This window comes from Cynocephalus volans, chromosome 3, assembly GCF_027409185.1.
Source record: "Cynocephalus volans isolate mCynVol1 chromosome 3, mCynVol1.pri, whole genome shotgun sequence".
NCBI lineage: Eukaryota > Metazoa > Chordata > Mammalia > Dermoptera > Cynocephalidae > Cynocephalus > Cynocephalus volans.
In genome coordinates this window covers 186410860-186437817 of record NC_084462.1, presented here as the reverse complement: position 1 = coordinate 186437817, position 26958 = coordinate 186410860, and the positions used below count along the sequence as shown (strand labels likewise).

The 26958-nt window shown below is 41.7% G+C and overlaps 1 pseudogene and 1 gene segment (V, D, J or C); both read left to right on the top strand.

The window, feature by feature from the left end:
• The first annotated feature begins 4735 nt into the window (after positions 1-4735).
• On the top strand, positions 4736-5456 carry LOC134372872 (immunoglobulin heavy variable 3-23-like; annotated as a pseudogene).
• Positions 5457-17958: 12502 nt separating this feature from the next.
• LOC134372871 (immunoglobulin heavy variable 4-30-4-like) lies at positions 17959-24744 on the top strand. The segment is given in 3 exon segments: positions 17959-18004; positions 18090-18419; positions 24656-24744. Coding segments are annotated over 3 exon segments (465 nt in total).
• The last annotated feature ends 2214 nt before the right edge of the window (positions 24745-26958 follow it).

The following is a 26958-nucleotide window of genomic DNA, read 5'->3' as shown; positions in this document are numbered from 1 at the left end:
CTATCCTCAATAGGGCAGTTTAGCCTCTGGGTCCTCATCTACACTGTGGACATTGATGTTCAGAATTTGTCCCACTCTCTGTCCATTCCTCAGTGTCCTGGATGGAGAAGCAGATGCCTGAGGGCCACACATAGCTATGATATTTCCATGTGGAGGATTCAGGGTGACAAGCACAGAGATGAAGACACAGCAGAGCCCTGCTTGGGTGAATTTTGGGGTGGGTCTGTCAGAGACAAGAGCCTGACGGGATGACAAGACAAAGAACAAACTCCATAAAATGTCCCTGATGTCCTTGTTTTTGTCTCCTCTGTGGACTACATTTTCATGGACACTTCTTAAATCGTGTCTAAGGTGCATGTTATGTTTTAGTTTCTCTCTGTCATGATACAGAAGCCCTGTGGATGTGGGTAAGGTGTGGGGTAGGGAAGCAGTGCACAGTCCTAGGATGACTTCTGTCCTTTAGTGAGCCGTTTCCTGGGTGGGACCTTTCCAAGTGCCTCTCCCTTTACCCTGCCTTGGGGGACACTGCAAGTCTCTTGCGGGAGGGGGAGGGGATTCATTTTTTCTCTTCTCTCAGGTCAATGATGCTCTGATGAATCTGCAGTCCATTAGGATCAGCTAAACTCGCTTCTCCTAAGGTCAAGGCGTCTTATAGAGAAGGTCATGCTCTGGGGTATTTCAGAATGGCTCCTTCCTCCCTTTCTCTGCTGTGAACATCAGGATTCTTCTCTGATATTTTCCTGGAGAACACGGTGGGCCCCTGAGGTAGAGTTTAAAGTTTGGGGATCCCTGAAACCATTGCACTGGGCTGCACCCAACTCTCAGACTTCCCAGCTCTGAGTCTTCAGCAATTCTTCAGCTGCAGCTCTGGTTTTTCTCCCCCAGTCCTGGGTCCCACAGAGGTTTCTGCTCATGAGTTTCTAATCAGACAGGTTATGACCCTCTGTGTCTTCCTGGCTGCATCTTCACTTTTGGGGACAGCCGTTCACCCAGTGACATAAATTCTTCTACAGATATAAGAATTGTCACCAATTTTCATTTTGTTCAGTTTTTACTTTTTTCTGGATGGGAGTGATGACACCCAAGCTTCTTATTGTGAGACCTGAACCCAGAACTCCTCGTGTCACCCCTGGAGAAAAGGGCTATGTTGATGTTTCCTTCTGGTTGCTGCTTGTTTACTTCCACTTGCCACATTGAAGGTGTTGAATAGTAGCTGTGCTGGCCGCTGTCCTCAGCTCATTTGGGATTTCTGAGGGACACCTTGATCCTTTACCACTGTGTGGTCTGAGAGACGCTATATCTCCTTCACTTTTTGTTAATATCATCTTATATGACAAATCATAATTGTATTCATTTATGAGGAACAGAGTGACGTTTTGAAAAACGTATATAATGCAGAATAATTATATCTGTTGGGAAAATATAGGAAAATGTTCAGGGCCCCTCAGATGTTCAAAATATTGCTGAGCATTTGATGTAAATGTGCACGTGCGCCCAGGTGTTCCTTGGTTATTGTCTAATGTAATTGCGCACGTGCACCCAGGTTTCCTGGGTTATGGACTGAAGTATAAAGGATGAGTGGCTCTGACCCACGGTGCTCTCCCCACCCCTGGGAGGTCCACAGGGGCTATGGGAAGCCTCTCCTGCTTCTGGAGGGTTTTGACCAAGCTGTTGCTGCCAGTGCCACTGGGACCCTCTGCAAGGCCGCTGCCACCACCACCTCTGCCACCACCAGACTTGTCAGCTGCTGGACCTGAAAGCTGCTGCTGCTGTTGCTGAAGATGGAGCTCATGTCATCTGCCAATGATACCGGGATCTTTCCAATTACCTAGTGTGGACCTGTGTGTGAAGTGTCTGTTGACCGAGCCTGGCATGTGAGGGGTTTGTGATGCAGCTTGTACAATGGGTTTGAAGGGTCTGAGCACTAGCCCTGACAATACAAATGGAAACATAGTAGAACTAATCTAATGAGACATTTTGTCTAGTGATGTTTTGCCTTCTCGACAACTGGAAGAGTTGTGTAGATTTTCCAGGTCAAGCTGGTCAATATATCCATCGCATCAACTTAGAATTTTGGGGGGAAGACATTTGAAACTTACTCTCCTTGCTATTTTGAAATATATTTTTACTGACTGTAGACACTATTAGTACTGACTATAGACACTCAGACCAGTGGAGCAGAATTGAGAATACAGAAATCACCCCTCAGGCTCACAGCCATCTGATATTGGACAAAGGCAACAAAAATCTACATTGGGGACAGGACTTCCTCTCAGCAAGTGATGTAGGGAAAACTGGATGTCCATAAGCAGAAGGATGACACTAGGTATTTACCTCACACCGTATACAAATTCAACTCAAAGTGGATTAAAGACTTAAGTATAAGACCTGAAACTGAAAAATTACTAAGGCAAAATATAGGTGAAACAATTCAGGAACTAGGTGTGTGCGCAGACTCTATGGACATGAGCCAGAAATCACAGAGAACAAAAGAGAAAATAGACAATGCACTCATATCCTTTAAATTACTGACATCACAATGTTTGTTGTTTGTTTCACAAAAGTATGTTTCATATGGGTTATAAACTGTAAAAAATTGTACAACTGTATTAATTGATGAAAGTTAATGATAGATTTTTTTATAAATTATTGAAATATATTTTACTTATGATAAAATCAACCTATAAAAGTGTACAGTTTAGAAGACTTCAGTATATGTTACTCACAAAATAATTAACAAAATTTGTGCAAACACCACCAGAATTTAATTTTAGATTATTTGAAGATCCCCAAATGAACACATATCTTCAGTGTCACGTTCCATTCCTCCCTTTCTACTGTTTATCCCGGTCCAGTGACCACTAACCTAATTTCTGTCTCCACGCATGCCTATTCTGGATAATTTTCATCGGTGGAATTAATAATATGCAGTGTTCAGTTTTCGGGTTCTTTTATGTTTTAGGTTTCTGTTTTGTGCCACGTTGTATGAATATGATAAAAATGAGGAATAATAAGAGCTATTGATGAGGATGTGGAGAAATCAGTTTGTTCATAAAATGCTGGTGAGAACATAAAATTTATATGCACTTTGAAAAACTGTTCAGCAGTTTCTCAAAATGTAAAGCATAAATATTGGCTTTGCTGCCTCCCGTGCACATTGATAACTTGTTGTGTGGAGGAGCTGGAGGAGGTGCTGGAGCACTAGGCAGGGGGCTCCTCCTCTCCCCCTTGAGCACCACCCCAGGAGGCGGGAGCTGAGTGATTCTCCCCAACCCTGGAGAAGCCAGAAAGAAGTTAGGATCCCTGCAGATGTGTGCATCCCGGCAGATTCACACTCTGATGCTTTAGCACACTGGACATTTGGAAATTCATGAAATATTTCTAGTTTCATCTTTACTCTAGTGTGTTTGCCATCTAGTGATCTCCGACCCAGGTGAGCTAAGGTTTGGTCCTGTTTTTCCTGAAAACTACTCTCTCCAGATTTCAGGTTTGCTGTTTGTCTTGTTCACTTCACTCTTTGATTTCTTTAAGAAAATGCACTAATTTGCCACTTATCCAATGGGCTTGCTAGTGTTATTGTGTTTCTTGAAACAATAAGAAAAAACTCTTTTACTCCATCTCTACATTTGTATTCTAACAGCAGCTTACTTTATAATATCCAGCATCTGAGCATGATCCAAATTCCCATTAGCAGGTAAACTGAATAAAAGAAGCATTTTCATACATCGGGATACTACACCGTATTAAAAGTCATGAGTGCTTAAGTCACACATTTTGAAAAAAAGATCAGAATGAAGTATAGCAAGGAATCCCAAGCACTGACTGTATATTACATTTACTTCAATTGTAGATGAGAAAAAAATACTGTGAAGTAACATAAAGAAGTTCACGAGCTGCCTGGACATACGGAGAGAGGAAGGAAGCAGTGGGATGAAGAAATCAGAAGAACAGCAGGAAATGCTTTGGGATGAAATATTTGTGCACTATTTCCATTGTGGTGGTGACTGTGCAGGTGCACATGTATGTCAGCACTCATCAAGTGCACACTTTGAATAGGTGCAGTTTGTTCTGTCTATTATAGCTTCTTATGATGGTTACAAATAAAAGCAGATGTCAATAGAGAGAGATAGGGAAATACTGGAACATATAATTTCAGAGATCCTTTAAGTTGCATCTGCATGAACTCTGGTTCTCTAAGTATGATATGAATAAAAGGCATAAGACAGCAAAATCACAAAGTGTGATTACAGGAAGGAGAACCTAACTAGGCAAATGTCACTAGGCAGGCCCAGCTCTGTCCTGGGGTTGGATCCATGGTGTGGAGCACAGACCCAGACACTGAGGCTCCCTCTGCCCAAAGATGAGCACTTGGATACACTGTATAATCCTTTGATGATTTTGTTTATAACTGTACATCTATATAAAGAATTAGTATTCATAAGTGCCTCAAATACTTTGTGTTTCTGTGCAAAAACAATGTAGATGAATTATAAGTATCTATCAAGTTATAATCGTATAATAAAAAACATATTGTCACAAATATAGTTATTGCCACCAAACTCCCCTGGAGCCGTCACATCTGCTCTGGACTCTGCCCTCTTCATAGGCTCCCACCACAGAGCCTGCTATGTAGCAGGAGGACATGCAAATAGGGCCTCCCCCTGCTGATGTAAAGCAGCCCAGCCCTGACCCTGCAGCTCTGGGAGACGAGAACCAGCCCCAGATTCCCAGGTGCTCCAACTCGGTGATCAGGACTGAACACAGACGAGTCACCATGGAGTTTGGACTGAGCTGCGTTTTCCTTCTTGCTGTATTAAAAGGTCATATTAAGGCGAAATACAGACATTGGGAATGTGTGTGGTTATGGGTGGGAGAAATAGTGGATTCGTGTGAGAGTTTTTTGACCAGGGTGTCTCTGTGTTTGCAGGTGTCCAGTGTGAGGTGCAGCTGGTGGAGTCCGGGGGAGGCTTGGTGAAGCCTGGGGGGGGTCTCTGAGTCTCACCTGTGTCGCCTCTGGATTCACCTTTGATGACTATGCAATGAGCTGGGTCCGCCAGGCTCCAGGGAAGGGGCTGGAGTGGGTCTCAGCCATTAGCTGGAGTGGTGGTAGCACATACTACGCAGACTCCGTGAAGGGCCGATTCACCATCTCCAGGGAAAACGCCAAGAACACACTGTATCTGCAAACTGAAAATGCGAGAGCTGAGGACACGGCCACGTATTACTGTGCGAGAGACACAGTGAGGGGACGTCAGTGGGAGCCCAGACAAGAACCTACTGCAGGGACACACGGGACCACCAGGGGGCGCGCAGGACACACTGAGCTCAGGGGCCTCGTGGCAGTGGCAGGTGCAGAGGACACTGAGGTGTTTCCTGAAGACATCAACGGTTTCGTGTCCTCTCCAAGGTCGGAGGTGTCTCCTGAGACACTTCATGCCTTTTTCTTTGTGTTTTGAACTCCTCACATCCTCTCTTGGTTAACGACGGAGAAACTGACGATGTTTTTTGAAAATGAGATTTGAGCAGTCACTAAGGTGACTTTTCCGTCACCGAATTTCTATGACTCATGTTTCATTCATGACAAGCAGATCTTCCGGAAGATTCTCATCATTCTTGACTGGAAATAATTGAACTAAAAAAAGGCCCTTTGGCTGTGTGTTCTAAGCTCACATTCTTTGACCTCTGACAAACACCGTTTGTTCATACATGATCTCCTTACCTCAGATACACACAACTCTGACCCTTGTGGATTTGAATAAAGGTTTGTCCATCGATGAACTCAACCCCACTCAGTCCCCTAATGCCCATATGGTGTGTTCATCTATCTACGGAGGCCTGAACAGGTGACAGGCGGGTCAGCTGAACCTTCCTTACCTATGAAAGTGAGCCCTTGTGACTTTCAGACATGTAACCAGGCAATTCAGGCGCTAGTGCAGGACAGGCCTGCATCTTGTGAGGGGAACATGCGGCTGGTGGTGCCAGGCCACCTATAACAAGTCACACAACTTATGGCAGAGCATGTCCAGATGGATCCACCAGCTTCACAGCACCTGGTGGACAAGACCAAGAGACGCTAGTGTCACGCAGTGATTAGGTAATGGACCAAGCAGGCTTGTGACCCTTAATGTAACCAATGTCCCCAATGAGCAGACCCCATATATGCAGTCAAATTCACAGGGCAGAACGGTGGTTTTCAGAGAATTGGAGTTGTAGGAATAGAGAGATACTGGAAAAGGTCGTAAAGCTTTTATTTAACAGGATGAATGACTTCTGGAGATCTGATGTACACCCTTGTGACATTAGTTACTAATGGTGTATTTTATACTTGATAACTTCTAAGAGGGTATATGTGAACTGTCCTCGAGATACACATACAAGTGATAAGTGTATGAAGTGATAGATACTTTGGTACTCACATTGGTGTATCATTTTACAATGTATGTGTATATCAAAATGTATCAATTGCACACCCAAAATGTATATAACCAATGTCCCCAATGACCAGGAGACATACATGCAGTCAAATACCTATGATTGCCAATGATGTGGATTAGATATGAAGAAAGGCTGAGAGAGCAATCCACAACAGTGAGTGCTGTTAGAGGAAATTAATGTACCCTGAATTCAAATGAAACGTGCATTCTTTGTAAGAACGTAGGGAAAGGTGGAGAATGTGTATTATAACTGAATCCAGGGGCTGCCACTGAGCTGATTTGGTTAGAGTGTAGCCTTATAACACAAATGTCACATGGTTGGGTCCCTGTAATAGCCAGTCTCTCTCTCTCTCTCTCTCTCTCTCTCTCTCTCTCTCTCTCTCTCTCTCTCTCTCTCTCTCACACACACACACACACACACACACACGCGCGCACCCACAAGGCTATAACTCTTAGTACACGAGATATATGAAAAATTCATAAAATTCAACACAAAAAAACAGCCCTTTTAAATTCTTCTTCAGTGCACGGTGGCTCTTACCTGCATGTTAGTTTCATGATAAGGGCATCGGTGACCTTGAATGTCTGATGCAATGTTAACTAAATTAACTAACACATTTTAACAATGTCATATATAACAATGAAAAAGTACAGTGACAAGTGTGAACTTCTTATTTCAGAGATGCTAATGCAATGTGAATTTAAATTAGATTTAAATAAATAGTAATTTTTCTGTATATTTCTCACAGAAAATGTGCAGTCTAGCAGCATGTGGAAAGATGCACAGTCTCTGACTTATGATGATTCAACTTAAGATTTCTCAACTTTTCCATCGTGCAAAAGAGCACACATTCTGAAAAAAAACTGTATTATATGGAGATATAATGTGCTAAGGAATGCACGAGGTAAAATATCTATTGGGACATCAAAAACATAAAATGTGTCTGAGGGGAGTTAATTGCTGGGTTCTTCTCAATCAAAAGTAACTTGTTATTGCAACCAAAGGAACTTTGATAACTACTGCATGTTGTGTATGAACCTCGTGCTAACCACTAAGCAAGAAGCTATAGGGACACACGAAAGTGAAGCAGAAAGGAATCAAAGCATACTGATGCTGCATATCATCAAGTCAGAAAGGAAGACCGCAGGAGAGAAAGACAGAATCACAGGATCATCAGAGAAATCCGAAAAATAAATAAATGAAAAGGCTATAGTAAGTCCTCACCTATCAATATATACATTGAATGTAAATGGATTAACGCTTCAGTCAAAGACATAGATTAGCAGAATAGCACGCAAAATGTTCACAGTGAAAGGAATAAAAGTGATGTAAGGAAGGAGAATCTGAAAGATAGGAGGGGCAGCTACACTTACTTAAGACCAAATAGAGTTTAAGTCTGAAATTGTAAAAAGAGATTAAAAAGCTATTCATAATAATAAAGCAGTTCATTCATCAAGAACATTTAACAACTCAAATACGTATGTGTACATAAGTACATACATAGAGAGTGTATGCAGACATAAATATGTAAATAAATATTAATAGACCTGGAGGGAAATATACAGCAATTGTCACAGTGGGTTTGGAATGCCCTACTTTCAAAAACAGATCATTCAATCAGAAGTTCAATAAAGAAACATCAGACTTGAACTACATCTAAGACCAAATGGACCTAAAAACAGTGAACAGAACATTCCATCCATCAGGGGCAGAGCGCACATTCTTCTGAAGCCCACATGAAAAATCATTCAGGATAGATAATATGTTAGGCCACTAAAATAGTCGTAAACATATTTACAAAGATTAAGTTTATTGCAGATATTATTCAGCAAGATCAAGTTCACTTTAATGCTGGATGCAAAGATCGTTCAACACACGCAATGAATAAATGTAGTTCAGTACATTAAAAGAACGAAACCACAAAAGAAAATTAAACAAATGGGACTATGTGAAAATAAAAATACTTCTGCTCAGCACTGGAAACAATCAACAGAGCAGAAAGACAACCTACAGAATGGGAGAAAGTACTTACAAAATATACACCTGGCAAGGGATTTATATCCAGAATGTGTAAGGATCTCAAACAACCCCACTGTAACTTCTCATTGTTTGAGAAATGGCCGTTCTGTTTTCCATAACAGCTGAACTAACTAACAGTTCCACGGGAAGTCTAGAAGTGTTCCCATTTGTCTGCATCCTCACCAGCGTTTGTTATTCTGTGTCTTTTTGATTTTAGCCAGTGGAACTGGAGTGAGGTGATGTCACAATGTGGTTTTCAATTGCATTTCCCTGATGCTTAGTGATGTTGAGCATTTTTTCATGACTGCTGGCCATTTGTATGTCTTTTTTGACAAATGCATTTTCAGCACCTTTGTCAATTTTTAAAATATGTATGTACATATGTACTTTACATATATATGTACATATGTATTTTACTGTGAAGTTGTTTGAATTCCTTGAATATTCTGGGTATTAGTCCTTGTTGGATGAATATTTTGTAATTTTTTCCGTATCTGTAAGTCATCTTTTCATTCTGTTCAATGTTCCCATTGCAATGCAGAAGATTTTAGTATGATATAATCCCATTTGTTTGTTTTTCCTTTTGATTCTATTTGATGTCTTTTGTTGTTCCATATGAATGTGAGGATTGTTTATTCTATTTCTCTGAAGAATGCAATTGCATTGAAACTGTATATACCTTTGGGTAGTATGGACATTTTCACATTAACACTTCCAAACCATGTACATGACATGGCGTTCCGTCTTTTGGTGTCCTATTTAATTTCTTTCAGCATTGTTTTGTAGTTCTCATTGTAGAGATCTTTCACTTCCTTGGTTAAATATATTTCTAGGTATTTTATTTTGGGGTGAGTATTGTAAATGGGATTGCTTTTTCAATCTCTTTTCTGATAGTTTGTTCTTGGTGTATTAAAACACTACTGTATTTTACATATATTGATTGTGTTTCAGACTAATTTATGGAATTTGCTTGTCACTTCTAAGAGTTCTTTACTAGATTCTTTAGGTTTTTCTTTATATAAGATCATGTCATCTGCAAAAGGGAAAAATTCGACTTTGTTTTGGCCCATTGGGTTTCCCTTTACTTCTTAGTCCTCTCTGAATGCTCTGGCCAGCTCTTCCGATACTATGTTAAATAGGAGAGGTGACAGTGGCCATCCTTGTCTTCTCCCTGCTCTTAAAGAAAAACAAACAAACAAACAAAAAGAACACTTTTGTTTTTTCTCTATTCAGGATGATGTTTTTGGTAGGTTTGTCATGTTTGGCTTTTACTAGTTTTTATTAATTTTTATTTTTTCCTGCTATACCTAATTTGTGAAGAGTCTTTATCATGAAGGGATTGCGTATTTTATCAAATGCTTATTCTATGTCTCTTGAGATGACCATATGATTCTTGTTCTTGATATTTTTTAAATTTTTGAAGTAATGAATCATGTTTATTAATTGAGTATATTGAACCATCCTTGCATCCTTTGGGAGAATCCCACTTGATCATGTCAGGGTGCTCAGTGTGGTTGCACTGACTGGGCATGGCTTTGTATGTCTGGCCCTCCTCAGGGAGACCCTGGCCCCCTCTCACAGGCATCTAAAGAGTTCCTGTGTGATGGTAGAGCAGGAAATCCCACAATGTGTGCACTTCCCAAGTCTACACTGGCATTGTGTTTACTTTTGTTCTGTTTGACAAAGCGAGTCACAATCCTAGGCCCAGGGTCAGTGTAGAGGCACTACCTACATGTAAAATACAGACAAGAAGTACATATTTCCTGCCCATTACCATTAACACTAGCCCGTGTGTGTGTGTGTGTGTGTGTGTGTATGTGTGTGTGTGTGTGTGTGTGTGCGCGCGCGTTTACCTGCATTATTAGCTGTGGAGTGGGCTCTGAGCCCCATAATTCTGTAGACTCAGGTGTTTTCTGCTATGACCATCTGCAAGATAACCCTGAAGGAGAAAAGAGACTGTCCCAACCCCCCGAGAATTTCTGGACTCACCGTGAGTGTCAACTATGTCACTGCATCTGCCAGCTCCAGGGAACAGGCTTCCAGGTAGTTTTATAAAACGTTCACTTGTTTTTTCTCTACAGAGCATTTGGGTTTAGTGAGACCAATTCACTATCTTAAGAAATGCTGACAAAAGCATATGGTGTCCCTGAAAGAAAACTCTGAAGCTGTGGCACAGACCCTTAATACTGCAGTAGAGACGCTGCGAGGATAACACACCCTGAGCCCAGACAGGATCCTCCCCTGCAGGGCCAGCACTGGGCAGCAGGGGGTGCTCAGGACACGCCCAGCACAGGCTCCAGCATGTGCAGAGCTGGCTGGGAAGAGGCTGTCAAGGCCTGGAGCTTCATCTTTCAAAAATACTGACATAAATGCAAATATTTAAAGCAATGCAGATGTTCCTATAATATTTTATTTTACTGGGAGCATTCAGCTGAAACGATAATGCAAGGAGAGCAATATTTAGAAGGAATTTTTAGTTCTCGTAGGTGTCTCACTAGTAAAATTCTGGAGTACAGGGGTGCCTTCATTAATTCAAATGGTGCAGAATTTTGGGTTACACACTGATCGCAGTAACAGGGCATTCAGATTTCAGGTCTAGTGATGTTACCTGGCCTGAGTGTTTGACAGAAAAGTGGTGATTCAGAGATGGTGGCAGATGAATGAACCTGAGTTGATCATAAATAGATTAGTGATATGAGGACCAATGTGCATGAATGGTAACTATGTAAATACTGTGTACATTTTATTATGAGGAGTTGGGGACAAGATTCAGATTTATTCAAAACAGAATTTTCAAGCAATATTTTGGAAAACATTTGTTTATGAAGTGCCCCATTCAACTTCTTGTCAATATAATCAGGGACCCAGCCCTGGATCACACAGTCCATGGTTATTCTGAGAATCAGGGGTCTTTCTACTGAGCAGCCTGGGATCATAGGTCACCCAGACAGGTGCAGGGAAACAAACTCAGAAGTGCCCAATAGATCTCACAGCCACCCATGAGTCCTGCTGGACACTCATGGTCACTCTCTCTGAGTTACAGAGGCTGCTCTGGTGCCTGGTGAGGCCAGCATGGGGTCAGTGCAACAGCTCAGCAATAGCGACACTGACAGGCTCATAAATGATCGAGGTGGTCTCCATAATACTCAGATGTGGGTTCACAGTGAGACAAGTGTCCTGGGGGGTCTTGTTCCTCAGAGAGGGGAGCTCTGCCTGCTATGAGCTCAGGGGTGAGGCAGGAGATGCATGTCCTCAAGGTGGATTAGGACCTGGACCCGCAGCCTCTCACTGTGGCGTGGCCCATGTGCCATCGGTCTTCTCCTCTGAGGCCGAGCTAGTTATTGAACTATAAAATACTCCACCTCATGAATATGCAAATGACCTGAGTTCTACTGAGGTGAACAGAGTTGTGTGTGTCCTGAGAGCATCCGGACAGCCAAGTAATTGGGATATAGGAGCGGTTCTGAAAGTTCCTGAGCTTGTCTATTTTAATGTTGTTTTCCGGATGATGTGAGAATCCCCTTTGTTTGAAAAGTGTTCACCGACGTGCACTTCTCCAAAATCACGTGTGCTTATTCCTGTTTTGGCTAATTTATGAGCTGTAATAAGTGAAATAATTTCTCTCATCTGGAGTTATTTTACATAAGGCAGAGGATCTTAGTCTAATGTAAAGATAACATTGGAATAGCAATTCCTGGTTAATAAAATAACCAGTTGTGTTATAATGGCATAATTAATAAACACAAAAAAATTATTTCAAGGTTCTCAATGTGAGTCTCTAATAAATCTAAGAAATCTGCGGAATTGCCATAAATACGATAAAATTATTTTGAGCACATAGCATTTATTCACAACTTCTACCTGTATTACTACCAACAAAATAATTGGTACCTCACCTCGAACTCAGGTTATTTTTCAAGTCAGTTATTCATTTTCCTTTTAATCTTAACATCTCTAGATGATTATGTGCTCTGTTTCAGCAGAAAGTAAACAGAGGTGACTGGAACTGACTAAACAATGACACAAATCACAAGGTAGTGAAACAAGAAGAACATATGAGAATGGATCCAGACTTAGGTATTTCAACAGTTCATGTATCCAGTTAATTAATTTTCTCAATGTTAGACACTAATAAGCTTCACAATTTAGCTTCATGACACAGTTCGCTCTTATCAAGTGTGGACATGAATGACTTTCCAGTCACACACAGATATGATGATATTTTGTTTTATACAAGAAAGGGGATCATTCTTCTGAAATGCCCTACTGAAGAATCAGGAAAGCCCCAGCAGACCATCTCTCCAGCCTCCATGAGTAGAACTGTGTCATGTGTCCACATGGACATAAGTCCCTAATGGGAACAATAAAAAGGCACCAATGAGGCTGCCCATTTTTTGTCTTATATAATCACTAGAGACTCATGCCATTGTTCACCTTGAATATATTTATGTAATTTATGTGTAATTAGGTACATCCTCAATAAAAAATTCCTAGTCACGACTGAGTTTCATATGTGTGTGCTCTTGTGTTTAGAATTTTGACAAGCTCACTTTATGTAATTTTTTTCATATCACAGGTTGGAAACACAAAATAAAGCAGCTTTTTATCAACTGAAAGAGCTGTAACATTTTGCCAATGGATTATATCAAGACATAGAGAAAAGAGGCAGGTGTTAAATAAAACACCTCTGAATCCTCTGAAGAATGGAAGGAAGTTGAAGAAAATCCCCCTGCAGATGTCCAGAGCCCTTGAGATTTGTCTCTTGGCCATGTTCCACCTTCAGAAATTCCCAGGATTATCTTGTTGACCAGTTACATATGACCAAAGCAATATTAGCTCTCTTTGAAAAGATTCACCACCAGTGCTGATTTAACATAGTAACCAATTTGTCTATATCAAGTAGAGCTGATTCATAGAAACATTTTTTGGATTTTGTTTTATTTTATCAATATACAATGTATTGATTATTAAGGCCCATTACCAAAACCTCCCTTCCCCCTGCCTCGCCCCCTCCCAACAACCTCATATCTGTTCACTTGTTGTAACAACTTCACAAGGAATTGTAATTGTTGTGTCTTCTCCTCCCCACAGATTAATTGTGTATTTATTTATTTATTTTTAGCTTCATGAAATGAGTCAGGCACAGAAAGAGAAATACCACATGTTCTCACTTATCTGTGATTAAAAGAAACATTTATCTAATATTAACTTGAAATCGTCTGTAGCCATCAAGCAGCTTTCTTGAGAACACTTTTTCTGTAAGGACAGAGCATCTGCTGACCCCAGGACACCTCTCACAACACACACACCTGGTGTCAGATGACGTCCAGCTGGCCTCAGAAGCTGCAGAGCACTGAGGTGGACAGTCCCATGGGTGGCAGGAATCAGACAACAGAGAAGGAACGGGCTGAGTATTCTGGTCAAAACCATCATCCTTGGTGTCCTCAGTGGTCAGAGGACACATACAAATATCTCTGAACCTGAAAATTTGGGAACAGACCTGAAGCACGATGGAGATAGGAACTTTGCACTGAAAACACTTTTAGGGAAAAATTAATAAATTACATAAGCAAATGAGCTGAGTTTTCTACTTATGAACCTGGACACAGGACAGCAGGGTGTGTTTATCCTTTGAATTGAGGGTCAGTATTAGTGGAAACATTTTTAAACAATCATTTGTGCCTTTCCTTTAAACACAGTCATGCTCTAAATTTACCAGGCTAGTGGAATGTGAACTTCCAAGGGCTGACAACATAACATACAAATAAAAAATCAACCAGTGTCAATCTCACTTTTGTAATTAAAGAGGAAATTAAAAGTGTTGCTGAGTATTTTTAACCTTTTACTAGTTTCCTCATGACCCTGTTACATTTGTTTCCTCATGACCCTGTTACATTTGAAATTGAATTGAATTATCCCATGTTAGAAAGTCTGATGGGAAGACCCTGATAAAGTGTAACATGGTGATTGATTTGTTACCAAGTACCACAGCCATGCAGTTTAGGGCATTATCTTCAGACATAATTGAACTTCAATAAAGCCTCGTCATAACATCCGTGTTTTTATGTCAGCTTTTCTCTGACAATATTTTCATTGCTGATTTCAGGTCATGCATTCCCAAACATCTTACCTTCAAATACTTACAAACTTGCACTGCAGATATTGCTGCAAGCATGCATTTTTTGCAATAAAAGCTCTCATTTTGCCTTTTACTTCTTTTATTCAATTTTTTTTATTTTCTATTTTATTTTATTGGTTATGAATATTCACAGGGTACAAAGCTTACCGTCGGCACTTGTGGCCAAAATGTGGTGGCCAGATCAGTACTATTAGCATGCCTATTACTACGAATTGTGGTTATATTCCTCATGTCCCCCACACAATTAATCCCTTATGTCCTTCCCCCTCCGTCTTGTCTCCACCCCATTACACAACCCCAGGTCTGCTCTGTCCCTCTGCAAGACCAATGCACCCCTGTGGCTTTTCTTTCCTTCCTTCATTCTCTCTTACCTCTCACTTATGATGGAGAACATGCGGCATTTTTTCCCTTTTGCTTGGCTTATTTCACTCAACATTATTTTCTCCAAGGTCATCCATGTTGTTGTGAATGATGGAACGTCATACCTTTTCATGGCAGAGAAATTTAACACAGTTACGTGCACATTTTGACGTGATGGGGTGTGTTGCTTTCTGATCTCTAAGGTTATTCTCAATCCATGACCCCCTTTCTTCCTTGCCTTGTAGGTCTGATTCTTGAACATTTTACCTTTTTTCACCGTGATAGTTTTCTCTTTCCCTCTCCTTGTCTCTCTCTCTCTCTCTCTCTTTCTTCTATATTTGTGTTTCAGAAGAGAATAACGTACAAATCTCTGTCCTATCCAAGTCTAGTGATGCTCAGAATTTTGATCCCTATAATTCCTAAATCCATGAGATAAAACCTCAAGTCACCTCTCTGTTGGTCTCCAATGCCATTGCTGTTTAGTAATTTATTTTTTTGCTGTTGTTTAGGTTTGCCTACTGATTCATTAAACATATCAAAACTGCTCATTATGGTTATTATTTGTATAGTCATTGTGTTTAATATTGTATCATTTAAAGCATAATAAAATTCTCTCTGCTAGTATTTTTTCTCCCTTTTCTGACATTCTATATAAGACATTTTTTGAATATATTTTATCCTTTCATTGGTGTGAGAGTCCTGCTTAATGAATTTGAATATTATTTTTTCTTTAAATAAATAAAAAATAGATCCATCCACAAAACAGAAACACTCCTAATGCAAGTTAATATGCAACATGTATATGAGACTAGCAGGAAAATTATGATACAAGGAACAGCGACGATTCACTGTCCACAACACACAGGGCTGTCCTGCTGAATCTGTACCTTGGGAGATTCTTCCTCTACATGGTGACATATTTCAGAACAGGGCTGTGAAGTTTCACATTTCACATTTGTGTATGTTACAAGGAATTGCTCAGCATCAATCAGAGGCATCGCTCAAGTTAGATTTTCCAAAAAGACCACTGGCGAGTGTGTGTGTGTGTGTAGGGGCAGGAGAGAGAGAGAAACTCAAGTGACACATGGTTAGTGTGTTACCCTCCAGTTCCCCCAAACACCTGTTGTCCTCTTGCATGCAGAGTTGACAGACAACATACGTTTTTGATCTTTTGATGTAAGTCAGGACCATATGATTAATTAAGCCAATGGAAAGGTACACAGATACACAGTCACAGCCTGGATAATTATATGAAAGTTTAACAGATACAAAGCTTCAGTTACACAGGATGAACAAGTTCTAGGGATCTGCTCTATAGCACTGCACCCACAGTTAACAATACCGCATTGTGCACTTACAATGTGTTAACAGAGAAGAGCTCATGGTAAGTGTATTTACAACAGTTAAAAAATAGTCCACCTGAAATTCATCATTCCCTCACCTTCTGTCTTCTATTAAGCATCAGTCCACAAGCTGTAGGTTCTGGGTCTCAAACCAGTGGGAGTCTGGGTTCCTGAGTGACTTTATGAATCAGACACCTCTTCTCACCGCAACTTCCCTCCTGGACACATTAGAGTAGAAATGAGCAAACACTACGTATTTGTTCTTGAAACTTTATTGCACTGAGATGCGGGAGTGTTTGCTACACTAGGCAGAACGTCCTGATAAATTATCCTGGGCTAATAGACATGGGCAGCTGGGATTCTGCATAGTCAGCTGAAGGTTTAGAAACAAACCGAAACAGAGTTGCACATACACCTAGTTATTTTAAATCTCCTCTCTGATAATTCCAAAACCTATGTCACATCTTATCCTGGGTCTGATACTTGCTTTGTCATTTCAGTGTGTTTGTTTTCCTTTGCCTTTTTTCAGGTCTTTTACCATTTTGGTAAAATCTCAGCAAAATTCATGAGTTAACAAGAACTGAAGAATCAGCCCCGAATTGTCCATCAGCAGCTCCTGACTTATAATCCATTCAGGAGCCTTCAAGGGCTGTCCCTCCATGACATGGACCTGCTCTTGGGACTGAGAGGGGGCTCACAGGAGTAGACACAGCACAGCATCCAGCACAGCCCCTGGCCTCTTTCTCTGTGGTGGGCGGCATCTCAGAGGGCAGTGACCACAGTCATGGAGTGGCTGTCATGGGCCCCAATGCAGCGACATCAAAGGGAAGTGTGTTTTTAAACTTTCATATTAGGGATATTATTACTGCTTGCATGTTAACCATTGTGATTGATATTTTCACAAGCGGGGATATCTGATGTGATTGTAGGACTAAATGAAAGAATTACATCAATGTTTAAAATAATAAGGGTGAGAACTGAATTTCTGTTGAAAATTCGAACACATTAGAAGCACAGGATTTACCTTGGGAAGGCGCATTTAAAAGAGTCCATTTATCTTTTCCAAACAGTGAGAATCAGTTTCCTGAGTACTGTACAGGATGCTGTATTTTGCAGAGTCCCTGTGAGTTCTGATGTGCTGTGTCTTGTATCACATGGTGGACAGAGCACAAGGCAGGCCTGGAACACGTGGAACAGCAACCATGTAACAATGTAACAAGCTCTCAGGTGTGATGAGAACCACATGACAGGAGAGGGTGCAGGGAAAGGAAGCAGGGGTTGTGCTGTGATCAGAACTGTAATAGCACGACTCAGAGCTTGAGTTTGTGGGAAAAGCTGGGCTGGGCCCAAGACAAGGCACAAGAGAAGGTAGAAGGAAGGTAGATCGGGGCTAAGAAATCTGGGGCCACATTATGGAGTGTTCTTTCACATCTGATAATTATATGTCATGTAATTTTCAGAAAATAATAGAATATAGGCCCATCAAAAATGCAGAAGTCCCACCTCAGTTCCTTACCGCTTATAAGGACAGAGCTCTCCCACATGCAAATTTTCCTTCAAGCTCCAGGGTAAATGTACACTCATGGGTGGTGGAAGCTCACAGGTCTGTCCTCAGACAGGGCTCAGGTGTCTGGGGAAGGCAGAGTTGAGACCTAACAGAAGATGAGACTGTGGGGTCTTCTCCTTTGCCTGGTGACAGCTCTCCAAGGTGAGTGTCTCAGATGTCACACATGGGTCTACGATATGGTTGTGACTGCATGTGACTGACAGTGATTGATTCTCCTTGTCTCCAGGTGTCCTGTCCGAGGTGCAGCTGCAGGAGTCGGGCCCAGGACTGGTGAAGCCCTCGCAGACCCTCTCCCTCACCTGCACAGTCTCTGGTGACTCCATCACAACCAGTTATTACTACTGGAGCTGGATCCGCCAGCCCACGGGGAAGAGCCTTGAGTGGATGGGAATAATTGCTTATGATGGAGGCACAGCTTATAACCCGTCCGTCAAGAGCCGCACCTCCATCACCAGAGACACGTCCAAGAACCAGTTCTCCCTGCAGCTGAGCTCTGTGACTGATGAGGACACGGGCGTGTATTACTGTGCGAGAGACACAGTGACAGGAAGACAGCGTGAGCCCAGACACAAACCTCCCTGCAGGATACAGGAGTGGTCTGGGCTGCAGGGAGCGCTCAAGGCCCACCCAGCTCCTGTGCCCCATGGAGCAGGTGCAGAGAGGGGATGGGGGTTCCTCTTGGGATCTGAGGTTTCCTCTGCTCTGCTGACTCCCAGATGTCCCTCAGGGTCATTTCCTGCTTTGTTGTTTGTGAGTCTAATTCCCATGTTCTCACTGCAGACAACACAGAGTGAAGTAACTTTCCTCATTTGTAGATAAGATGTTTCCACTCACTGGGACCTTTCATTTCTCAGGTGTGAACATGACCTGTTCTCTTTCCTGACACACAAATCATTGTAAAGATTCTTATCTTCATGTGATCAACAATATTTTTCCCTAAAGGTTAGCTCAGTCCAGGCGCACAGTGTCCCTAAATGGACGTTTTCCTCAGTCAAGCACACATGCTGTCACATGGTTATGATCATCCCTCAGGAAATCTGTCCATGGGGTCCGTGTCCTGCCTGGGGCAGTTTATCCTCTGGTTCCTCATCCACACCATGGACACTGATGTTCATTATTTGTCCCACTCTCTGTCCATCCTCCAGTGTCCTGGATGGAGAAGCAGCTGCCTGGGGGCCAGACACAGCTCTTACACTTCTCTGTGGAGGTTTCAGGGTGACAAGCACAGAGAGAAATTCCCACCAGGGCCCTGCTGGGCTGCATTCTGGGTGGGGCCTCTCAAAGCAGCCCTGGGAACTGTGTCCTAAGTTGTGTATCTCAGGTTCCCTGGGGCGATTCCCTGAGGATATTGAGAAGCAGCTGGACAGAGCCCTGCTCCCTGCCCACTCTCTGCTGTCCCTCAGACATCACGGACACTTGCCCTAATACCATCCTCTGTCTACCACTGTTTAAATTCTCACTAGATCTGTCCCTAGACACTCAGCTCCCTGAGTCAAGGTCCCTGCTCAATTCTTACCAAGTCTCCTGTGCAGGTGCAGATGAGGGGCCCAGTAATGAGGCTGATCATTGAAGGTAGGGACCTCACGTGGTGCTGAGCAGGCACCTACGGCTTACGAATGTTTCATAAAAAGAGAAAATACCACATGCAATGGAGGTGAGACAACAGCACAACGCAGGAAAGAAACATTGACAGGCTGGAGCTATTAATTAGAAACTGTGTCTCTGCAAAAGTCACTGTAAAGTCACTGTAAAGAGGATGACAAGGCAAGCTACGGACTGGATAAAATGTCCTCTGGTGTCCTTGTTTGTGTCTCCTCTGTGGACTAGGTTTTCAGAGACTTCTTAAATAGTGTCTAAGGTGCATGTGGTGTTTTGGTTTTTCCCTGTAAGTATGCAGAAAATCAGTAACTCTTCTAATATCTGTAAAAGAAGTGAGTTCACAGGGTGAACTCCTGTCCCCCGAATTGAAGATGCAGTCAGGAGGACACAGAGGTCACAACTTGTCAGATCACAACGTTGTGTGTAGGGTGTGGGTAGTGTGGGTGGTAGGGAAGCACTGCACAGTCCTATGACGAGTTCTGTCCTTTAGTGAGCCGTGTCCTGGCTGTGACGTTCACAGGCGCTTCTCCCTTCATGAGGCTCTTAGGCGAGACTGGAAGGCTCTCAGGGAAGGGGACAGAGTGGGGTGTTTCTCTTCTCTGTGGTCAATTATGCTCTGAAGAAGTAATCACCTCTTGGGATCAGCTAAATTAGTTTCTCCTGAGGTGACCTTCTGACGAGCCTCCTGCTCTGGTGAATCTCAGAATGGCTCCTTCCCCCTTTCTCTGCAGGGAGCATGACGGTTCTTTTATGGTATTTTCATTGAGAACCTCATCGTACCGCTGAGGTGGAGTTTAAAAGGTTGGGATCTCTAAGACTGCCCCCTTGGGACGGACCCAACTCTCAGATTTCCCCACCCTGAGTCTCCAGCAATCCTTCACCTACAGCTCTGGTGTATCTTCCCCCATCCTGGACCACACACAGGTTTCTGCTCATGAGTTTCTGATCAGACCAGCTGTGACCCTCTGTGTCTTCCTGATTGCATCTTCAATTTGGGGACAGTAGTGTACCCTGTAACGTCACTTCTTTTAGATATTTAAGAAGAGTCACTGATTTTCTGTCTGTTCAGTGATTTTCTTGTCTGGATGGGAGCGATGACGTCCAAGCTTCTTATGTGCAAGACCTGAAACCAGACCCCTTATGTCGCACCCGAAGGTCAAGGACTGCGTGTGTGTGTCCTCGTGATTGTTGCTTGTCTACATCCACTTGTCACATTGAAGGTGTCCAATAGGAGCTTTGCTGGCAGCTGTGCTCACCTCGTTCGTGATTCTGAGGGACGCCTTGATCCTTCACCAATGTGTGGTCTGAGAGAGGCTATTTCTCCTTCACATTTGTTATTAATGTTTTTGTAAATGACACATCATAATTGTATTCATTTGTGGGGAACTATGTGGTGCTCTGATAAACGTATATAATGTGGAATAATTAGGTCAAAGTGATCAACGTATTTATCACCTCATTTTATTTTTGTGGTGAGACATTTGAAATTCACTCTTTGCTATTTTGAAATATATAATCTATTCTTATTGGCTATAGTTGCTGTGCTATTCAATTTATATCAAATATTTATTCCTTTCTGGATGGAAGGTGGATACGAGGAGTTGTTGGTCTCTGTCCATCTTGGAGGATCATTTAGCTGAATTGAGAGTCCCAGGTGGTGTTGGTTGAAGCTTCCAAACTTTAAACATTTCAAATCTCTCAATTTTTGTTGGCTTTGATTCTTACGAGAAATCCGCTGTAATTCTTACCTTTATTCTTTTATGTGTAAGAGTTTCTTAGCCTGACCACGTTAGGTATGTTCTGAGGATTTAATGTTATAACACTTAACATCTTGGTCATGGGTGTGTAAGTGTGTGTGTGTGCATGTGTGTGCGCATGTGTGTGTACGTGTACATATGTGCATGTGTGCATGTGTGCATGTGTGTGTACGTGTACATATGTGCAGGTGCGCATGTGTGTGTACGTGTACATATGTGCATGTGTGCATGTGTGTGTGTACGTGTACATATGTGCATGTGTGCATGTGTGTGTACGTGTACATATGTGCATGTGTGCATGTGTGTGCATGTGTGTGTACGTGTACATATGAGCGTGTGCGCATGTGTGTGTGCGTGTACATATGTGCGTGTGTGCATGTGCGTGTACGTGTACATATGTGCGTGTGTGCATGTGTGTGTACGTGTACATATGTGCATGTGTGCATGTGTGTGTACGTGTACATATGTGCGTGTGTGCATGTGCGTGTTTGTGCTTCATTTCTTTTGCTTTGATTCATCCTGTTAGGTGCTCTGTAGCTTCCTTGATCTGCACTTTTGTGTCTGCCCTTTACTTACAAGTTTTTTTCAATGCTTTAGAGTTTTCAATATTCAAATCTTTAAGCAATTTGGTTACATTTATTCCCAGGAATTTAATTATTTTTTCTGATGCTACTGTTAATAGAATTGTTTTACTGATTTATTTTTAGATAGTTTATTGTTAGTGTATAGAAACACTACTGCTTTCTATGTGCTGATTTTTTATGAGCAATATTACTAAATGTGTTTGTTGGTTCTCACAGTTAACAGACAGAGTCTTTACGGTTTTTATATATGAGATCATGTTATCAGCAAACATACAGTTTTTATTATCCTTTCATAAGTGGATGCCATTTATTTATTTTTATTACCTCAATGTTCTGGCTAGACTTCCAGTTCTATGTTGAAAGGAAGTGGTGAGAGAAGTTCTTATTCTGATCATGTTTAACAAACGTAGACTTTCACTGTTAAGCATGTCATTAGCTGTGGGATTGTCCTATATCACCGTTAATATAGTGAAGGATAATATGTCTATCACTAATTTGTTGAAATTTTTGTTATGAAAAGATATCGAAGGATGTCAAATCCTTTTTCTGCCTCTGTTGAGATGATTATAGGTTTTTCCCCTTCATTCTGCAATGGCATTTATCATATTTATTTACTTGCTTCTTTTGAACCGTCTTTGCATCCCAGAGATAACTCTGAGTTAATCATGGTTCAGAATCTATTATAAAGCTAAAATAATCAAAACAGTATGGTGATGACATACACACAGACATACAGACATATAGTCCAGAGAGCCCAGAAATAAAACCAACATTTATGTTCAACTGATTTTTAACAAAGGTGGCAAGAACACATAATGAGAAGAGCAAAATGTCTTCCAGAATTTTGTTGGGAAAATTGGATATCCACATGCAAAAGAATGAAATTGCACCCTTACACAAAAATCAACTCAAAGTGGAATAATAATTAAATTTCAGTCCTGAAACTATGGCACTATTAGAGTAAAACACAGAGGAAAATCTCCACAACATTGGTCTGGGGAAAGCAGCAAGAACCCTAGAAGGTGACACAGGACTGATCTAGAGTGGCACTCCTGACCCTCTGCCCAAAGGGCCCAGCACCTGGAGCAGGTGCAGAGCAAGTCTCTGAGCATGTTTTTGTTGTTGTTGTTTCTTATTTGTTTGTTTGTTTGTTTTCTTTTTTGTGTGTAGGTTTCTGTATTTTCCATTTCAATGAGCAAATCTTTGCCATTACACCTACTCCACCATTCTACACTTGAACCTAAATTTTTCTTAAACCCCACACTCTGAGAAAACAGGTCATTTACTCCAATCACTTTACCATTTTCTTATTTGGAATCTGATGATTTACACAGATGTAATGTATAGTCCCTATTTTTTATTTGTACACCTTCTCCATTTCAAAGTCATTGTTTCTATTGTGTTTACCTAAGATCGTCTGCTGTATGACTTGTACTGTCATAAGGGAGCAATTTGTACATCTATTTTAATACAATTTCACAACTTACAACTTCTTGCAGTTCATTTTAAATAAAAAGGGCTAAAAGAAATAATCAACTGCAAACACAAACAATTTCAAATTGAGAAAGAAAGTGTGCCAAAAATGGTGGGACTAGAATCCCAAAGACAGAAGCCGTGGGTCATGCAGTGTCATCACCAAACAGTAGAAATGGACCAGAACCCCGACACTGGCACCCTATGCCCAGCTGACATTCAGAGTTGCTGTGATCCATTGAGTCCCAGGTGAAAGTGATGGGATATAGTCATCATCCTGGACATGAATCACCAGAGTACATTGGGTAAGGGGAGGCAGGGCACAGAGCATGTCCATCTCACAGGTCTGCAGGTGCAGGAGGATCTGCCCTGGAGAAAACACCACCGAGGAGTCACCTCTGAGCAGAAGCAAGTGATGAGATTATGAACCTCAAGACTGAGTCTGATGTGACCGTTAAGACTGACGTTAGAAGTGTTGGGGCAGGAGTGTGAACAGATGATTTGTGAATGAGACTGAGGAAGATGGAGTTTTCTAGAAATTTCCACAGTAATATTTCTAATCCCATGTGGTTGTTCCAAAAGTGGAGGGATATTCGTGTCTACATGTTTGCCTTGGTAACTGTCTCTGAGAAGCAGGATGTACTAGAGGCCTCTCTGTCTCTCTGTCTCTCTGTTTCTCTAAAATACACACACACCCCACAAAGGCACATACTCGTATCTGTCTATCTGAGGAAAGTCTGCCTGTTCTGAAGGGAACCAACTCCAAGATTCTCCAGAAGCACAACTGTTTTATTGAAGTCACACATAAGTGATGTGTGTGCAGAGAGACTGAGGCCACTAACTGACCATCAGTTTCAAAGACCAGACATGGGAATAGAGCACGTGAGGATCAAAAGGTCACGGACTTCTCCTGGAACCAGAAATCACTTGAAACATTTCTACATGTTCTGTGATGACAAACTCTGCATTCTCCATTTCCACTTCTCTTAATATTTTTCTGGAGACCGGATGATGACCAGGCAGTGAGGCAAAGAAGAGTCTTTGAAGTTCTGCCTCCAAATTTCCTTTCAGCAGCAAAAGGTAAAACATTCTGCACAAGTGAAGGGTAGGTCGACACCCTCCTCTCACCTCCACACTTATAACCAGTGAGACCTCCCTCGTGCAAAGCAGACCCCAGTGTCAGGCTGAACGCTCAGCCCTGGAAGAAGCAAACCCAGTCTCCTTCCACCAGGAGCTCTACATCAGAGCATGGATGTCGTGGGGCTGCTCCTCTGCCTGGTGGCCACTCCCTGCTGTGAGTGTCTCTGGGACTTCAGGAAAGGGACTTGGGCATGGGGTTTCCAGTGTGTTTGACTGATGGTGATGCTCCTTAACCCTAGGTTTCCTGTCCAAGTCGCAGCTGCAGGAAACACGGCTGTGCCTGGTGAGGCCCTCACAGAACCTGTTCCTCACTTGCACTATTTCTTGATTCTCTTTAACCAGCTGTGATGGGCACTGGATCCACCAGCCTCCAGAAAGGGGACTGGAGTGGGTCAGTGTGATATGAGGTGTGTGGAAGCACAACTCTTAAATCCCAAGTCAGCATCACGAGGGAAACCTCCAGGAGCCAAACTTATTTAACTAGGAGTGGCCTGAGATCCCAGGACACCACCATGTACTACTGAGCAAGAAATACAGTGAGGGGAACTCAGTTCAAGCCCAGATACAAACAAACCTCTGCTGGAAGACAGGCGTGGACTTGGCGGTAGGAGGAGCTCAGTGCACACTTAGTACGGAATTTCCACTGAAGAGCAGGTGCAGAAGATAAACAGGGTTTCATTTCAGTCCTTGTTCAGTAGAAGTCTTTCTCAGGAACTCTTATTATTATTTTTTTCATTTCCTTTGTGGGTTCCTTTAAAATGTGGTTTCTGTTACCTTAAAACGATTAATGTAAAAACAAGTTGAATTTACACGGGCAACCAAAAGAAAAAATAAACAAATGGGATTATATCAAACTAAAAAGCTTCTGCACAGCAAAAGAAACAATTAAAAGAGTTAAAAGACAACCAACAGAGTGGGAGAAAATATTTGCAAAATATATATCTGACAAAGGATTAATATCCAGAATATATAAGGAACTCAAACAACTGTACAAGAAGAAAACAAGCAACCCAATTAAAAAATGGGCAAAAGAGCTAAGTAGGCATTTCTCTAAGGAAGATATACAAATGGCCAACAGACATATGACAAGATGCTCAACATCAGTCCGCATCCGGGAAATGCAAATCAAAACCACATTGAGATACCATCTAACCCCAGTTAGGATGGCCAAAATCCAAAAGACTATGAACGATAAATGCTGGCGAGGCTGTGGAGAAAAAGGAACTCTCATACATTGTTGATGGGACTGCAAAATGGTGCAGCCTCTATGGAAAATGGTATGGAGGTTCCTCAAACAATTGCAGATAGATCTACCATACGACCCAGCTATCCCACTGTTGGGAACATACCCAGAGGAATGGAAATCATTAAGTCGAAGGTATACCTGTTTCCCAACGTTTATCGCAGCACTCTTTACAATAGCCAAGAGTTGGAACCAGCCCAAATGCCCATCATCGGATGAGTGGATACGGAAAATGTGGTACATCTACACAATGGAATACTACTCAGCTATAAAAACGAATGAAATACTGCCATTTGCAACAACATGGATGGACCTTGAGAGAATTATATTAAGTGAAACAAGTCAGGCACAGAAAGAGAAATACCACATGTTCTCACTTATTGGTGGGAGCTTAAAATTAATATATAAATTCACACACACACACACACACACACACACACACACACACACACACACACAAACCGGGGGGGGGAAGAAGATATAACAACCACAATTATTTGAAGTTGATACGACAAGCAAACAGAAGGACATTGTTGGGGGGGAGGGAGAAGGGAGGGAGGTTTTGGTGATGGGGAGCAATAATCAGACACAATGTATATCGACAAAATAAAATTTAAAAAAAAAATATATGTTTTCTTTAAGGCATGTGATGGTACAATTTATATAAAATTACATTCACCATTTTAACCATATTAAACTATACAGTCTAGTGACACAATATTTTCACACGGTTTGTTAGCTATCACCAGTGTCTAGTTACAGAACATTTTCATTGCCTCAACAGTAAAGCCCACACCCTACACACAGTCACTTTTCATTCCTGTCTCTGAATGCCCCTAGAAACCTCTCATATGATTTCTGTCTCTATGGATGCACCTATTCTGCATATTTCATAAAAATGGAATTATATAATATGTGGTCTTTTGTGCCTGCTTCTTTTACATGGTGTAATGTTTTCAAAGATCATTCTTGTTGTAGCGTGTGTCAGTACCTCATTCATTTCTATAGGTGAATACTTTCCAATTCTACCACATTTGTTTATCAACACATGTGAGTGAAAGTTTGGAATTATTTACTTTTTAGCTCCTGTGAATAGTGCTGCTGTGATCATTCATGGAAATTTCTGTTGGGCACCTCTTTTCACTTATCTTGGCATATAAATAGGAGTGGAATTACTGGGTCATGGCGAATTCTGCATTAAACTGTTTACTTAACTGCCAGAATCATGGCCACAGTAGTTCTACCATTTTGCCTGAACACCAGCTCTCTGCAATTTTTCCAATGTTTACATATCCATGA